At 44.4% G+C, this 13,288-nt stretch overlaps 1 protein-coding gene across 3 annotated transcripts in view; it reads right to left on the bottom strand.

The window, feature by feature from the left end:
• ASTN2 (astrotactin 2) overlaps positions 1–13,288 on the bottom strand; it is an 818,428-nt gene that overhangs the window by 360,175 nt on the left and 444,965 nt on the right. For all 3 annotated transcript variants that reach the window (XM_068248102.1, XM_068248105.1, XM_068248104.1), the window contains exon 10: positions 315–465. In XM_068248102.1, coding sequence (XP_068104203.1) covers positions 315–465 — 151 coding nt within the window. The remainder of the gene's footprint in view (positions 1–314; positions 466–13,288) is intronic.

Here is a 13,288-nt window from a genome sequence, read left to right as displayed (position 1 = left end):
GCCTAGGTCGTACTAGAATTATCTTCTGCTACACGCTGCTGTCCCCGCTAGACTCGCAACTGACCTACCGCAAATGCAGTATTACTCCGTATCTGTTGTATTGTATTGTTCTGCTATACTTCTCTTGTTATGTTGTAGTATTCTTGTCTGTTGTACAACTCTTTCTTTGCCAATCAACGTGCCAAACCTAATTCCGGGCACGGTGCAACCGTGCTTGGCGAAATAAACGAATTCTGATTCTGATTCTGATCTCACTTGTGTATTAGCTGTCTTCTTATAATTCAGCTTTATTTATTTAATCTATGTTTACTTACCACACATCCAGTGGAGTCCACTTTGCGCTCTGAAACACATTTGAAATTACGTGAACACCCTCCATTGCCAAAGGAACAGTCCCGCACAGGACCAAAGGATGAGAGTAGATCATCAACTGAGTCAAAATGGGTAGCCAAAAGGGATTCTTGCCTGTAAAATAGAAAGAAGGTAAATTACATAAACATACATTTGTATTTGTAATTTTAAATGATAATTGAAAGCCAAAGCGAAAACACAGACTATAACAGGGATTTCAAAAGCCAGCTTACATGCATTGGCCGGGAATCAAACCCAGGTCTAGTGCTTGGTAGGCTGCTATCCTAACCATTATACCACCAACACAACACACTACAATGCTACATGCTGAAGCCAGCCTAGCATGTACCATTGTCATATATCCAAGAGAAAAATGAGCTTGCTTAGGGAATTGTAGGATTTCAAAAGCCAGCTTACATACATTGGCCAGGAATCGAACCCAGGTCTAGTGCTTGGTAGGATGCTTAGGGAGGGAGCAGGGAGGAAGGAGGAGAAAAAGGACTAAGAGAACAGTCAATAGGTTCTATGGGCTACCATTTAGCATAAACAAGGTTCCATTTGCGATTACTTTAATATTTCCGCCGGAATCCGGAATTCCACGGAACTGCGTAAAAATCCGGCTGAATTTTCATAGTGACGGAATTCAGCGCTGGCGGAATCCGCAAATTCCGGTGGAACGGAATTTGCTTTTTCCGATCATCCCTAGTAAAAGCCTATGGTTTTAAAATAGTTGTTAACAGTTAAGTTTTAGACCTTCAGTCTTCTCCAAACTTAGGTTATCTCTGTATAAATTCCTTAACTTGCCAGGGTTAAGCAATGGCAAGTTCTAAAATTAGGCAACAGTTTGTGAAGGGACCCCTCCATGGGAAAATGGTGGAGCTGTAAACAGATCATTCAACAGTTGGCAAATAAATGGCACAAAGGTATGCTAACATTTCTACAATGTGTACAGCATCTGTGAAATAGGAGAAAAAAAAGAGAGGAACAAGCGCTCCCTGTGTGCATCAGTATATTAGCAGCAAGATGCCCATCCCATTCGAGAGCAGCTCACCTTGATGGATGGCTGATAGTGTTGTACAACGGAATCGGCAAACAAGAGTCTGTGTGGTGGCCTGGATCAGGCTTGTCAACATAAGGTCTGGTCTGGCAGGTAGCACATTTCCTTGACTGTCGTACCCTGGACCCAGATGGATGGCTTTGTTACTGTTTTGCTGTGCAGCAATTTGATTTCAAGCAGGCTCACTTGGACAGCTTATTTTATATTGAGGATCCTGTGATAGTTCCTTGCAAAACACATTGATAATAATAATCTGAAACATATATAATCTTTAGACAATTAATACCCAGTCCAAATGAGCCTGTTTGAGACAAAACTGCTGTACAGCAAAACCAATGTGCAGTAACAAAGGCATCCAGGATACAGCAGCCAACGACATGTGCTACCTGCCAGACCAGACCTGATGTCGACAAGCCTACACCAGGCCACCAGACTCTGAAACATTTGTTTGTTTTGATTGTACAACACTATCAGCCATCTCTCCACTCCAGGTGAGCTGCTCTTTCACTGGACGGATATCTTTCCGCTAATATATTGATGCACACAGGGAATGCTTGTTCCTTTTTTCTCTCTTCTAAATAGGGATGCTCACCGCTTTCCGCAGAATTGTGTTTTATGCGATTCCGGGCGGAAATGGGTGATTCCGTTCCATTGGGTCGGAACGGAATTGCTTTTTCAATCCGGCGGAATTGCATGTGAAATTCCGCCGGTATGGTAGGTAGAGAGAGAGAGAGAGAGAGAGAGAGAGAGAGAGAGAGAGAAGAGAGAGATCTAGAGTTCTCTTCGGACTACTGTTGAACACAAAAGGAAGGCCATCCCTGGGTGGGCTTGAACCACTAACATTTCAGTTAACAGCCAAACATGCTAACCAATTTCACCATAGAGACTGTGCACACAGTTGTTGCTAAACGATTTTATGTGGATGCATGTGTATCTTGTGGAGGGAGGAAAAAAGTCTGCTCCAAGAAGTTTAAACAAAAACTGTATATATCAAATTTCGACATATATTTCTATGATCCTTTCATGATGACAAAGGCCAGAAAGAAAAAAGGAGTGCCCAATTTTCCATACAGCTAAGCGGTCTCACTAACTTTTTCCTACAACGAAGCGTCTGCTGTACGGCAGCAGAGTGGCGCAGCGGAAGCGTGCTGGGCCCATAACCCAGAGGTTGATGGATTGAAACCATCCTCTGCTAGGTGTACTTTGGTTTTTACACCTTGCTTTACCACATGGGCCAATCGGTGGCCATAGCCCCGTAAGAGAAAGTGTCATTAGGGCCTTTCTGTAACATAGATAGTAGTGTAACTATTTCAACTAATGTAATCTTCTTAAACGTGAAGGTTATATACAAACATAAGGAGAGTGGCGCAGCGGAAGCGTGCTGGGCCCGTAACCCAGAGGTCGAGGGAACAAAACCATCCTCTACAGGCATGGTTTCATTTTTGCACCTCGCTTTGTCGCATGGGCAAAACGGTATCCATAGTCCTGTAAGAGAAAGTGTAATTAGGGCCCTGCCGTAACATAGATATTAGGGTAGCTAAGACTACTCCTGGGCCTTTCTTGTAGTTGTAGAGATGGGTGAACTGTGACACCAAACTTCAAAAAACAAAACAAAAAAAACAGCAAACAGAGAAGCTTCCCCATATTGGAGCATTGGATTTGGTAAAGTCTTAAGCCAATGTGTTGTAAGACACAAGTAAGCTTTAGGTTAGCAGCAATGGTTGCATGGCCACCTAGCTTTTCATCCTTCCCACCCTTGCCCTGGAATCTTCCAGACTTCAAATTGCTGTCTTTTGCTGTGTGTGTTACACCAGCATCATCCATGGGGGCACATGATCTTTCTGAAGTCTTGAATTGAAGCCTGTAAGCAGTATCACCATGTGTCCCACTGCTTTCATCTAGCAAATTAGACAAATAAGCAAGCTCATTTTTCTCTTGGGTATATTGCAATGCTAGGCTGGCTTCAGCATGTAGCGTTGGTGGTATAGTGGTGAGCATAGCTGCCTTCCAAGCAGTTGACATGGGTTCGATTCCTGGCCAACACATGAGAGCTTGTTTTTGGCACCCTACAAATCCCTGGAAGACAAGCCCAAGACAAGATCCATGAACAATTAGGGCATCCCCCCACTTGCTGAGTCTCTGGAGAGGTTCCATTCAGGTGCAGCAGACTCTACGCCAGCCTAAAGTTCTTTCTAAATGGCACACACTTAATGCAGACACTCTATAATGTTATAAACAATTAGCTAGCAAGGCACTAAGGAGAGCCTGTCCTTGGTTGGGCTTGAACCGCCTTTTTTTGGCTTGACAACTGTCGCCAGGCTTTGGGTTCGATCCCCGGCTATTACTTTACTGCTGCTTCTAGAATACAGAAAACTTCATCTGGTCACAGACACTGCCAGGGATATCTGTTGTATCACTAAGACATGAACTTGATGCTGCTCACCCTTTTCATGAACGTGAATGAGATTCCAATGTGTCTCAAATAATTCTACATGGCTATCTGGGGTTCTCTTCGGACAACTGTTGAACACAAAAGGCAAGTCCATCCCTGGGTGGGCTTGAACCACCAACCCTTTGGTTAACAGCCGAACACGCTAACCGATTGCGCCACAGAGACTGTGCACACAGTTGCTGCTAAATGATTTTATGGGGATGTATGTGTGTCTTTTGGAGGGAGGAAGTAAGTCTGCTCCAAGAAGTTTAACACCACTTTTTCCTACAATGACGCATTTGCTGTGTGGCAGCAGAGTGGCGCAGTGGAAGTGTGCTGGGCCCACAACCCAGAGGTTGATGGATCGAAACCATCCTCTGCTAGGTGTACTTTGCTTTACCACATGGGCCAATCAGCGGCCATAGCCCCTTAAAGGGGAACTGAAGTAAGAGGTATATGGAGGCTGCCATATTTATTTCCTTTTAATCAATACTAGTTTCCTGGCAGCCCTGCTGGTCTATTTCTCTGCAGTAGTATCTGAATAACACCAGAAACAAGCATGCAGCTAGTCTTGTCAGATCTGACTTTAAAGTCTGAAACATCTGATCTGCTGCATGCTTGTTCAGGGGCTATGGCTAATCGTATTAGAGGCAGAGGATCATCAGGGCTGCCAGGCAACTGGTATTGATTAAAAGGAAAAAAACATGGCAGCCTCCATATACCTCTCTCTTCAAGGGGAACTGAAGAGAGAGGTATATGGAGGCTGTCATGTTTATTTCCTTTTAGACAATACCAGTTGCCTGGCAGCCCTGCTGATCCTCTGCCTCTAATACCATTAGCCATAGCCCCTGAACAAGCATGCAGCAGATCAGGTGTTTCAGTGGTTCAGACTTATAAGTCTGATCTGACAAGACTAGCTGCATGCTTGTTTCTGGTTTTAATCAGATACTACTGCAGAGAAATAGACCAGCAGGGCTGCCAGGCAACTGGTATTGATTAAAAGGAAATAAACATGACAGCCTCCATATACCTCTCTCTTCAGTTCCCCTTTCAGTTGTCCTTTAAAGGAGTTGTCAGGTAAATTTTAATAAAATAAACGCTACTTACCGGGGGCTTCCTCCAGCCCCAATCTCCCAGGACCTCCCTCACCGCAGCTCTGCCCGCAGCCGTTTGCCGGAGCTCTGACCCGGTCCCGGGCAATGACATCAGAGCGACCTGGAGGTCGCTCTGTACTGCGCCTGCGCGATCGGTGCTGTCAATCACTGCCACGTGGGCCGGAGCGGACTGCGCAGGCGCAGAACTACTGCGCCTGTGTAGTCCACCTAATACAACTGCACTTAGCACCCAGCCAGACATAAAAACTTGCCAGGTGAGTTCTTCTCCCCTTATGCAATTATCCCTTTTATACTGCTGGGAAGCAATGCTTCTTATCAAACATGAAGATAAATGGGCCCAAACTTCTATCACCCATCTGCTGCCAGCTTCTTTTGGCATCTGTGAGCCTCCTCTACCATAGAGACCCCAAATGCCCATCTTTTTAATCAATAAAGGGAGCAATTTATGATTCCCTATCTATTAAGTGTAAAAAAAAAAAAAAAAAAGAAAAAAGAAAAAAAAGAAAAAAACATTTATCAATAAAATGAAAAACGTATTTTTCTTCTTTTATTTTATCTGTGACTTTCTTCTGTTAAATCTTTCTTCTCCTTTAATCTTGTTTTCCTCCAACTACCGCTGCTGCTTCTCTCTGGCCCATTATTCCCTACCCTGCAACTCTGCTGAGTACCCTTGGCAATGTTTTCATCACCCGCTAAGGGCCACCTCATGCAAGGATTGCTCTTCACCAGTTCTCCACTGCAAAACAATGCAAGGAGCCATGGAGAAAAAACATTCTTGAGTCTCCCCCCATGGCCTGGACAAATAAGAATCCTCCCTTAGGTGTATTCTCATTGGTCCACTACATTGTCACTTCTATGATAAAAATGTTATGACATTCTGCTACGGATAAAAATGGTATGACATTCTGCTATAGATATGTAATGGTAGGAATTGTATTTTGTGTTCTTCACTAGAGATACCTCCCTCTTTTCCTATCTCAGAGATCTAAGAGAAAAAAAAATAGATTAAGCCTTTGCAAAAGGAGAAAATATACCATGTTTGACAGTTGTCATCAAAAGATGTATATTCCAATTGAGAGTTTTATTTCCAAAGCCTAACTCCTGCTCAGATCACAATACTCTTCTCATTGACCATATGAAGAAAAATTATTAGGCACTTGCACACATGGTTGCTCTATTTATTAAATGAAGATGGTGGTATGAGTTCTCTAGACCGACCGCTGTTTAATGTGTAGATGAATGTTTTATCGAGATACATTGGGTCTAACCTCTCTTTTTGCCAATATTTATGTTCTAAGGGTGAAAATAACTACCGCCTTCCTTTAAAGAGAGTCTGAAGCTATAAAAAAATATCTATTTTTTCTTACAATACCTATAGAGTAGTGTGGCGCTAGCTGAAACACCGCTATCCCACGGCTGAATGATGCTTCTTTGCCCCCCAAATCCCTGGGCCAAAATCTGGGGATCGCTTCCTGTTAGGGGCAGAGCTTTCCACTTTAGCTCTGCCTCTGCTGTGTCAATCGGCGCTGATCCCCGCCTCTTCCCACCCCTCTCAGTCTTCTTTTACAGAGAATGGCGGGGAGAGGCGGAGATCCGTGCGCAGATTGACGCGCCTGAGGCAGAGCTACAGCGGAAAGCTCTGCCTCCCCGGGCAGCAAAATCCATGACCAAGAAAGTCGATTGGGGGGGGGGGGGGGAGCATCATTCAGCCGCGGGATAGCGGTGTTTCAGCTAGCGCCATACTACTCTATAGGAATTGTAAGTAAAAATAGATATTTTTTTTAAGGATTTAGAGTCTCTTAAAGGCCTAGTGCATACCAGAGCGGTACGGCAGCGTTTTCAGATCCGATTGCGGATCTGGAAACGCTAGGGTAATGTATTTCAATGGGGTGGTGCACACCAGAGCAGGAGGCATTTTGCAGAAACGTATACTCCCGGGCTGCTGCAGATTTTGGATTGCGGAGGCGTTTCTGCCTCCAATGTTAAGTATAGGAAAAACGCAAACCGCTCTGAAAAACGGCAGTTCAGAGTGGTTTTGCAGGTGTTTATGTTACAGAAGCTGTTCAGTAACAGCTTTACTGTAACAATATCAGAAATCTACTACACCAAAAACGCTTCCCAAAAACGCAAAATGCTAGGTGAAACACTACAGAAAAATAAGAAAAAGCATTTCAAAATCTGCTAGCATTTTGCGGATCTGCTAGTGGTTTTTGGTGTGCACCAGGCCTAAGTGGAGTTGCTTTCATAATGCAAAATCTCTTAAAGAGCAAAGGGCTTTTAAAGCAACATAGAAAGATGTAAATGGAAAGACTACCCTATTTTCAATGTTTTCCTCCAAGCCACATATAATTGGCCCTCTGAACCACTGTACACATCCTTAACTGTTTATTTTATTCTGTTGTATTTGACTGCTGTAGTTGCTGACTTTTTTTCATCCATGGACTTCAGTAATATTTAAATTTTATATCCTTCATATCATGTGTACAGAATCAAGCAACCTCGCAATGATGTAAATCGTTCCTTTTCCTTTATTTGAGACATGTAGTGGAGTTCCAATGTAAAGGTGGGTACACACGTCAGATAAAAGTCTTTGGAAAATGAAAGATCACAGACCAATGTTACCCCCTTTCATGTAGTATGAGAGCCATACTCTACACAGTCTTTTCTATGGAGCTGAACTCCTCATCAGATAAAAATCTTTGCAAGATGCTGCACACAAAGATGCTGTACACATGCAACAGATCAGTATCTGCAAAAGATCTGTTCCTGCAAAAGATCCGTTCCTGCAAAACGCATTCATAGTCTATGATATCTGCAGATCTCATACACACCTTGTTTAACGGACAATTATCTGTAGATCAGATCCACCAGGTTGGATCTTCAGATCTGCAGATAATTGTCTGATCTGCAGATGAATGTCCATTAAACAAGGTGTGTATGGGATCTGCAGATGTCATAGACTATGAATGCATTTTGCAGGAATGGATCTTTTGCAGGAACAGATCTTTTGCATATACTGATCTGTTGCATGTGTACAGCATCTTTAAGTGCAGCATCTTACAAAGATTTTTATCTGATGGGGAGTTCAGCTCCATAGAATAGACTGTGTAGAGTATGGCTCTCAGCAATGTAGAGAGAAAGGTGCACAAGACCACTGTACAGGACTTTCCTGGAGTGCTCTAGGCTCAAAAAGCTTTGACCATGACTGTATAGCGAAGAGTAGAGCAGCCGGGCACATCCAGATAAAAATGTCTTTATTCAAAAAATGTTAAAAACAATTCAACAACAGGCCATGGCAACAATCCGCCAGGAGAGAGAGGGTGGACATGTAAAGGTGTCGACAGCTGTTTCGCACTACACAAAAGAGTGCTTCCTCAGGACAAAGCAACCCCCAAATCATCACCCCTTAAATAGTTTACTCACAATTACTTGCACACAGGGAGTGGAACACCAGGACCAGCACACCCACGGACGGCATTGTAGCACTTCCTGGACGCCATCTGCGTTCCAGGCTCCGGAAGCAGCATCACCGGAAGTGGTCACCGGCAATACTGCACCAATCCGGATCGAGGGGTCAGAGCGAAATACGCTTGTGTTCAGTGGCAGTGGCCAGCTAGTGGGTAGACCCGCCTACTAACTCCCAGGATGTATCTCACCCAAGGGAGTGTAAGTCTATCGCCCGCCCCAAGCGCACGGGCCGCGGTGAAAAAACCACCGCCCCCTGCGCATCAAGGAGAGCGAGAGGCGTCCCCGACAACTGTTGCCAGGGCAACAAAAATGACAGCGCAGCTGTCTATCGAGTGGCCTATCCAAAAAACCTACCACCCAAACAGTAAAAGAGGTAATTCTATATTCTATATAATTAAAGGGGCAACATATTCTGACCACTGGACAGCACTGAAAAATTACCTGCCCCATAGAAACGGTCCGGTCTTCAGGTGCACTGCTCCTGGCTTTGCCCTAAAGAAACACAAGGAGTGATAGAAAAGGAAAAGGGGAAATAATTAAAAACAATAAAAACATAATGATGAAATTAGCAACATGACCAATTACAAAAACACTGCAAGATCATTTCTTTCATTTAGTCCCAAGGGACCTGTAGCTTCAAAAAACGAGATCCAAAAACTTTCCCTACGTTGCAATTTTTTAACCCAATCACCCCCTCTTGTGTCCTTGGACACTACTTCCAGGCCAAAAAATCTCAATTTTGTAGAATCTCCCGAATGTACAGTATTCATATGATCCATAACCCCTGGACAACCCTTTGCTCGGGGGTTCCCCAGGGACCTACAATGTTCTTGATATCTGTCCTGCAGCATACAGGTATCTATGTTGGGATGTCTACCCGTATGCTGCAGGACAGATATCAAGAACATTGTAGGTCCCTGGGGAACCCCCGAGCAAAGGGTTGTCCAGGGGTTATGGATCATATGAATACTGTACATTTGGGAGATTCTACAAAATTGAGATTTTTTGGCCTGGAAGTAGTGTCCAAGGACACAAGAGGGGGTGATTGGGTTAAAAAATTGCAACGTAGGGAAAGTTTTTGGATCTCGTTTTTTGAAGCTACAGGTCCCTTGGGACTAAATGAAAGAAATGATCTTGCAGTGTTTTTGTAATTGGCCATGTTGCTAATTTCATCATTATGTTTTTATTGTTTTTAATTATTTCCCCTTTTCCTTTTCTATCACTCCTTGTGTTTCTTTAGGGGAAAGCCAGGAGCAGTGCACCTGAAGACCGGACCGTTTCTATGGGGCAGGTAATTTTTCAGTGCTGTCCAGTGGTCAGAATATGTTGCCCCTTTAATTATATAGAATATAGAATTACCTCTTTTACTGCTTGGGTGGTAGGTTTTTTGGATAGGCCACTCGATAGACAGCTGCGCTGTCATTTTTGTTGCCCCGGCAACAGTTGTCGGGGACGCCTCTCGCTCTCCTTGACGCGCAGGGGGCGGTGGTTTTTTCACCGCGGCCCGTGCGCTTGGGGCGGGTGATAGACTTACACTCCCTTGGGTGAGATACATCCTGGGAGTTAGTAGGCGGGTCTACCCACTAGCTGGCCACTACCACTGAACACAAGCGTATTTCGCTCTGACCCCTCGATCCGGATTGGTGCAGTATTGCCGGTGACCACTTCCGGTGATGCTGCTTCCGGAGCCTGGAACGCAGATGGCGTCCAGGAAGTGCTACAATGCCGTCCGTGGGTGTGCTGGTCCTGGTGTTCCACTCCCTGTGTGCAAGTAATTGTGAGTAAACTATTTAAGGGGTGATGATTTGGGGGTTGCTTTGTCCTGAGGAAGCACTCTTTTGTGTAGTGCGAAACAGCTGTCGACACCTTTACATGTCCACCCTCTCTCTCCTGGCGGATTGTTGCCATGGCCTGTTGTTGAATTGTTTTTAACATTTTTTGAATAAAGGCATTTTTATCTGGATGTGCCCGGCTGCTCTACTCTTCGCTATACAGTAGAGTATGGCTCTCATACTACATGAAAGGGGGTAAAATTGGTCTGTGATCTTTCATTTTCTAAAGACTTTTATCTGACGTGTGTACCTATCTTAACTTTGTTGCATCCGGTTGCTGTTCAGTTACAATATTTGGACCAATTAAGTCCAACTTTCCATGATTCAAACAGAAGAGTATTTAAAGGGATACTGTAGGGGGGTCGGGGGAAAATGGGTTGAACTTACCCGGGGCTTCTAATGGTCCCCCGCAGACATCCTGCGCCCACGCAGCCACTCACCGATGCTCCGGTCCCGCCTCCGGTTCACTTCTGGAATTTCCGACTTTAAAGTCAGAAAACCACTGCGCATGCGTTGCCGTGTCCTTGATCCCACTGATGTCACCAGGAATGTATAGCACAATCCCAGTATGGTCTGTGTCTGCGCAGTACGCTCCTGGTGACATCAGCGGGATTGAGGACATGGCAATGCAGGTGCAGTGGTTTTCTGACTTTTAAGTCGGAAATTCCAGAAGTGAACCGGAGGCGGGGCCGGAGCATCGGTGAGTGGCTGTGCGGGTGCAGGATGTCTGCAGGGGACCGTTAGAAGCCCCGGGTAAGTTCAACTCATTTTCCCCCGACCCCCCTACAGTATCCCTTTAAGCAAGGCTACGTATTATCTGAAATATTTATTAGTATTTTCTTTAGTGTTGTTCATATACAATATTTGGACCTACTCAGCCCAACTTTCCAAGAGTCAAACAGAAGAATATTTGAGCAATGCTACTTATTATCTGACATATTTATTAGCCACAGAGATGGGCTTCCATTTGCAGCGCTGCACTCCTTTGGGAAAAGCACAGAACCACCATTAGCTGGAAATGTATTTTTACTCAATAATAAAAACAATAGCAGTGGAGGCATACCACAGGCAGTACTTTAAAGCAATTTATGGTGTAACAGCTCACACATCCCATATAAGCAAGTAATTTCTGTATAAAGGTTTTTGCAACTGTAACTTTCACACATATGTATTCAGTCTGCTCCCGTATCTGAAAAATGTTGCTTAATTGAAATATGTACTTTTAAAATAATTTGATTATGAAGGAAGTAAATATAATATGCATATACTAGCTTTTGGCTTTTTTACTTTGAGGCCTCTTTCACAGTAGGATGTGGCGGTTTGATGCAACGTTAAAGTCGCAATGCAAATTACAGAGCAATGCCCCAAAATAGTCGCAACGCAACTTAATGCCCCGTTACGGTCGCATACGGTAGAGTATACAGTATAAGTATTCACTTAACGTGCAGCGTTAGTCACCAGCGCAACGTGTGCACTGTGAATGGGGCATTGAATTTTCATGGCAGTGAGTTATTCTGCGTTAAATGTTGTTTTAACGTGTGACTTTAACGTCACACTGTGAAAGAGGATAAATGCAAATGTCTAGGATTCACCTTAACACTCATCTTATATTTATAACAAGAGGAGCCTAGCCACTAATTTTACTGAAAGCATTTATAGTAACTAATCAGATTATTTTCCTTGAATATTGTTAGATGACAGGAAACCACATAGCTGGAGACCACACTATTCTAAAATACCTGTAAATTCACTTTAAACGAAACCTTAAGCAAAAATAAACTGATGAGATAAGCACTTACTGTATATCGACCCACCTACTACTAAAAATTACCTTTTTTTAGATATCTCACAATTTTAAGATATGTTTTAAAACAAAGTACTGTATATACTCGCAAGCAAGCCGACCCGCATATAAGCCGACCCCCCCAACTTTTGCCTGAAAAAACAGGAAAAAATGATTGACCCTCATATAAGCCGGGGGTAGGAAATGCTGGCCGCATGATCCCCCCAGTGTGTCCCAGTATAGCTAGTATAGTGCCCAGTATGGGAAGGTAGTGCCTCAGTATAGCTAGTAAAGTGCCCAGTATAGCTAGTATTGTGCCCAGGATAGCTAGTATAGTGCCCAGGATAGCTAGTATAGTGCCCAGGATAGCTAGTATCATGCCCACTATAGCTTGTAAAGTACCCAGGATAGCTAGTATAGTGCCCAGGATAGCTAGTATAGTGCCAAGAATAGCTACAGGATAGCTAGTATAGTGACCAGGATAGCTAGTATCTTGCCCAGGATAGCTAGTATAGTGCCCAGGATAGCTAGTATAGTGCCCAGGATAGCTAGTATCATGCCCAGTATAGCTTGTATCATGCCCAGTATAGCTTGTAAAGTGCCCAGTATAGCTAGTATAGTGCCCAGTATAGTGCTCAGGATAGCTAGTATCGTGCCCAGGATAGCTAGTATCGTGCCCAGGATAGTGCCCAGGATAGCTAGTATAGTGCCCAGGATAGATAGTATCGTGCCCAGGATAGATAGTATCGTGCCCAGGATAGATAGTATCATGCCCAGTATAGCTTGTAAAGTGCCCAGTATAGCTAGTTTAGCACTCCCCCCCCCCGTGGCCGCTGCTATTACCTTAGCTCCGCGGCTTCCTATTCCCCTGTCCTGCTCTTAATTCACAGCAGCTCTCCCCACGGCGGCTGCTGCGTGATGACGGAGGAAGTCGCAGAGAGCGGCTTCCTGGTTACTATGGGAACCTCTCTCTGCACTTCCTCCGTCATCACGCAGCAGCCACCGTGGGGAGAGCTGCTGTTAATTAAGAGCAAGACAGGGGAATAGGAAGCCGTGGAGCTAAGGTAATCGCAGCGGCCGCGGTGGGAGCGGGTGGGAGAGGGCGAGGGAGCGGGGGGGGGACGACCCTCAGGCACATCACTCGCAAGCAAGCCGATCCCCGAACTTTTGACCAACTTTTTGTGGGTCCAAAATTTGGCTTGCTTGCGAGCATATACGGTAGATTTGTTGTTTTGTCTCTGCTCAATGACA

Source organism: Hyperolius riggenbachi, chromosome 8 (genome assembly GCF_040937935.1).
Source record: "Hyperolius riggenbachi isolate aHypRig1 chromosome 8, aHypRig1.pri, whole genome shotgun sequence".
Taxonomy (NCBI): Eukaryota; Metazoa; Chordata; class Amphibia; order Anura; family Hyperoliidae; genus Hyperolius; species Hyperolius riggenbachi.
Note: the sequence above shows the minus strand (reverse complement) of the source record. Positions and strands in the feature narration are given on the sequence as shown.